The following is a 5,000-nucleotide window of genomic DNA, read 5'->3' on the forward strand; positions in this document are numbered from 1 at the left end:
TACAGATTTTCATCAATACCTCAGCACTTCATCTTGAAGTACTGGTATATCCTTTTAATATTATACATATCCATCATGGATAACATAAAGGAACAGTTCACTTTTCACACAGCTTCTAGTATAAGTGCAGTGTACCTAAGGAAAGTAGATTTTAAGTACCACGATGCTTGAAACCCTCATAGTACAACACTGGACCTGCATCAGAGTATACTTTTGCTTACATGCAGTCACAGAGAATTTAATAGAGCTTGGATCTGGATGCAGATCCAGCTTCACAACTGCTTTATTCCCAATGCAGTGCTGTGAGTGACTGGGAGCAAAAGTGACTTTCCAGTGCCTGTACCAACCCCAACAACATCACAGTGCATGCACAACAATGCAGTCTTACCAAAACTGAGCACTATGCCCCCCCCACCCCCATATTTACAATTATTTCAATTCACTGCATAAAATAACATTTCCTGCTCATTTAAAAATAACAAATTGTTTACTTGTGTCTCTTGTAAGCAATTTGTGAAATTTCCTAAGCACCTAGATTCATGTTACATTTACTTCTTACTGTCAGTGAACTTCAAATCTTTCAAAGTGGATTTCCTTTTAATATCTCTAAACCTATCACAAAAAGATATTCTCTTAGTTTCAGTCTCAAGGCAATGATTTGGACACTTATAGGTGTACTTTGTTTAGTGTCACCTATGGTGTAGATTGGATAGATTTTGCACAAGATAGCATTACTTTTAAAGAAACATACAATTTGACAAGATATTGCATTTTACTTTCATTTTATTGCCGTATTTTTCATCACACTCATTGTTTTCCAACTGTCACTAAATTGTTCATTTTCTTAGCCTGCTACATTTGTAGACCTATTTACTGTTTATAAAGCAATATGCACTTACAGGTTTTGGAGATGGCTTGGGCTCCGAGGGTCGCATGTGCAAGTGGGTCATCATTGCTTGAAGACGTTCGCGTTCTTTAGAAAGCTGTTAAGAAAGAGTGGGATCAGAAGCATTTTAGAAATGACTGATACAGCTATTTCACTGCAGTGATACATCTTATCATTGAGCTTGTCTTGGTGTAATGATTCCTGCATATAAAAGTCTGTGTCAGTAGAAACTTATCTAAGAGGAAATGCAACTTTGGGCACACTAGGAAAAAAAAGGAAGGGAAAAAAACCAAAAAATATTATAGCCTTTCATATGTTAAAAGGTCAGAGAAAACAAATAGCACTTCATCTTTATGTCAATAAGAGAATTGAGGTCACAGTTGCCTCGACAGTAACAAGTTACTAAGACCATAAATTAGAAGGCCCATAGTGTCTCTTTAAAGTCCTGTGGACACTGTTAGCAATGGACTAGTGCCAACAGCTGTGAGGGGGTGAAGGGTCCTCAAAGCACAGTGCCTGCCAGGATTGACTACACACTTCATCCTTTCCCACTGAGGTCCAGTTAGTGCCCCCTGCAATCTGCCATCATCAATCTAATTCAATAGAGTGACAGAGCCCAGGCAGTGTGAAACACTGAACTCTGCCATCAAGTCGGCATCGACGCTGCACTGGGTCTCATTACAACTGATGGACCCTACTTCACTAGCAGTCAGACAAAGCAAAACATGGCATAATTGGTCACACCACAAGCTAAATCTTCACTTCAACAGTTAGATTACGGCCTAGCTTTTGTAAATGGTAAACAGTTCCCACAAAGCCCTTATGCTGCTTTAAAAAACATCAAGTTACTTAAATCTCTACTTTTTCCTAACTGATACAATTTTCTGATCATATATCATATATCATACAAATATTTGTAGTTTCAGATTCAAACAAGGTACTAAATTAAAAGCAAAAACTTAAACAGTAGGCAGTGCTTCCAATATGCAACTTGTTGATAAAAATAGCAGAATATAAAAGAGGAAAATGTATTTTACAACATGAAAATATTTTTTTCTTTTTTTAACAAACTGTCTTACAAGAAAAAAAAATGTTCAAAATTTTGCTCTAGTGATTTGTCTATGAGTACCTACAACATGATTTCATCAGTATTTGCAATAAGAATCAAACCTGGTGTTTAATACTACCATTTTCCAGAGAGTTCTTGCTCATACACCTGTTGACTGAGACTGGACAAAGAAAAACAGTTCGTAAGTAATTTTAAGAGAGTATCTAACTATCTTTAGCATTGCAGGTATTTAATTTGATCTGTGCATCTTCAATTAAAGAACATTAAGAGGCAAGGGATAGGAAGAAGGTTTCTTCTTCCTATTATGTGTAGCTTCATACTATGTGTGTGATGTTTTAGTGACAGTATTTGCCATGACATAAATTCCTAACAAACCTAACAAACAGATTAAGCCAAGACTATCATATAAATAAAATAAAAGAACTAGCAGCTTTGCCCGGGTTTAAAAATAATTCATTCTAAGGGAAATGGCAGCAAATTACGTTATTGTATGCTCCTCTGTTTTGGATTTCCAGCATTAAAGTAAAAAAGACCCAGAAAAGCCTTGGCTGAAAGAAGAGCAAGTATTCTTACATGAAAGAGAACTGTGAGACAATATTCCAAAGAGGTGAGAAAGGTGAGAGTTGCTATCCTTCTTTCTCCACATACGGCACGAAACAGGGACAAGGCTCGTAGTTCCTTGCTGCACCCCTTGAGGTCCCCTGGGCAGTCCCAAGAGGGCACGGGGCCGCTGAGACATGCCCCAGCCGCGACTGCTGTGCGTGCAGCAGGACACAGCGTGGTGCAGGTGTCCTGCATGGGCACCCCTGAGGCTTGTGCCCAACCTCAGCAGCCTGGAAAGTGTCGTCACAATCCCGGGAGACCCCCGAGGCACTCATGGCTCCCTGCACCAGCAGAAGGGAGCATTCCCATACGTGCAGTGACCTCTAATGGTCAGAGCAGGCACAGGGCACCGCAGACCTGCGGTCTGAGGCATGGCACTCCCTGGGACCTCCCCGAGTGGGTCTGGCATTACACCTTCTTGCCGGCAGAAAAAGGCCCCCTATCAAGCTGGGAGTCATTTTGGGTGGGTGGAGATATGCTCTGCTACTCTTTTATCCCACGGAACAGTACACACAAGCACTGGGTCAGAAGGGGAAGAAGGAAGAGGGGTTCTGACCCAGCATTTTAAAAAGTGAATCCAGTCTTGGATCCAGTCTTTGCTCCAGGGACTGCATTTTTCATTCGTAATGAATAACATTAGAGTCTTAGTTCAAGCAAAATACTGTAGACAATCTTGATGTTAGATAATTATTGCATAATTTATAGTGTGGAAAATCTTTAAGTAAAAAACCCTCACTTGTTCATGAATATCAACAAATTTAATGTAAGAAACATATATCTTTAAGCAAGAGTCACTAAAGCAAGTGTTTTCAATTTATTTAGGTTAATATTAAATAAGTAATAGGATAATGCATCCATATAACAAACCTGTATTTCTAACTGCTGAACCACTTGCATTTGCACCCGACACTGAGCAGTGCTTCTGTCATCCAACGCATGTTCATTGTTAAGGTGCCTAGAGAATGAAGGAAGACAGTGTTAAGATGAGGAAAATATCTTTATGAGTCCATTTTATTCTTCTGCACGTATGTTTTCCATTAGTTCCAATGGGAGTTGCGCAGAAAGGCCTAATCTGAGAGTGCCGTACAGACAACAATACGAAATAACAAAACTGATTATTTTATTTAGTTCTACAAAATTTCCCAGTGAGGACTGTCATATACCCAGTTTCCATCTCCCAGGCCACGTATGCTATCTAAGAGCCAATGTAACCAGTTATGAATATTTGTTAGAATATGAACTGATTTACACTCCCCGTTGCTGATGCAGATGAATCACCTTACAAATGAGTCTCCAAAAGGTATAATTGCTTTTAAACTGCTTGAACTACTGAGAATTGATGTAGACTGTTAAGATTTCTCTATCTGCTGTTCTTTAATCATTAAGCAAGAAGAGAACATCCACTATCCCTTCCCAAAACCAGAGCTGTAGGGGAACAGCCAAATTTCAGTGCAGTTTCTAGAAGTAGACTGAGGGTGATGGAAGTGATTGTCCCCTCTTAGTATGAAGAAAAGTGTGTTAGGTAAAGGCAGGGGAAGGACCAGCTATGCACCTTATTAACACAACAAGCCTTCTGGGAAAGGTTCAGGCTACACGTGAGCTTAGCAAAACAAAATCACACTGCATCCGTGAAAGAGGACCTCTGGAGCAGCTGCCTGAAACTGAAATTCAGCCCAGACCCAAGTGGCTGTTACCAAGACATTTCAATTGAGCATAAATTTACAAAGATCAATTAATAATGGTTTTTTGAAAGACAATGTGTTCATTTTCTTCTCTCTCTCTTCCAGGACCAAAGAAGTCCCTTTTGAAGCTTTAGTACTGGGCTTTCTGCTCCATGGAGAAGAAAATATAAGGATCAGGTTAAAGAAGAAATGGGAGCAAAGGAGTCCTGCCTTTGAATGCAGGTTTGCTGGCTGTTCTCCTGTAGACATGAGGGGTAAGTTTTACAAGGACTAGAGTCACAGATGGTCTCACAGTTACAAGAACTAAGTTATCCATGGAGGAAATGTATCTTCTCCTTTTTCTTTTCTATCAGAATTTATCAGAGAACTGTACAGTCATTTGATTGTTAATCTATGGGAGAAACTTCTTTGTCAGAAATAGTGGAAAAATAGAGTAACACTATAACTTCTACTAACATTTGTGTCCTTTAAATAACGACTTCACAGGTTTAGGATCCTATGATAGAGTTTTCAGGTGAACAAAATGTTCTGCTATTCTTGAAACAGGCAAGGTTGAGGAAGAGATATAAGTAATTGTGAAAGGTTTTGTTCTGTCTTTTAATATTAAATTTTCTTTAAGAATATACATGTAACTTGCTTGGTAGTTTATGCTAAGTTCAAGCATCACCAAGGACACATTTCCTTTATGTGAGACATAGAACTTATAATTTATTTATTTTCAAAGAACTGACTTCATCCCTCCCATTGCTACAAAAATGCA

General features: G+C 39.0%; 1 protein-coding gene across 13 annotated transcripts in view; it reads right to left on the reverse strand.

Annotated features, from left to right (window-relative positions):
- Nucleotides 1–5,000, reverse strand: part of FOXP2 (forkhead box P2) — a 185,244-nt gene that overhangs the window by 36,880 nt on the left and 143,364 nt on the right. For all 13 annotated transcript variants that reach the window (XM_062491093.1, XM_062491092.1, XM_062491091.1 and 10 more), the window contains 2 exons: nucleotides 3,426–3,513; nucleotides 900–983 (listed from right to left, as the gene is read on the reverse strand). In XM_062491093.1, the coding sequence (XP_062347077.1) occupies nucleotides 900–983; nucleotides 3,426–3,513 (172 nt within the window). The remainder of the gene's footprint in view (nucleotides 1–899; nucleotides 984–3,425; nucleotides 3,514–5,000) is intronic.

Source organism: Cinclus cinclus, chromosome 4 (genome assembly GCF_963662255.1).
Source record: "Cinclus cinclus chromosome 4, bCinCin1.1, whole genome shotgun sequence".
In the NCBI taxonomy this organism is placed as follows: domain Eukaryota; kingdom Metazoa; phylum Chordata; class Aves; order Passeriformes; family Cinclidae; genus Cinclus; species Cinclus cinclus.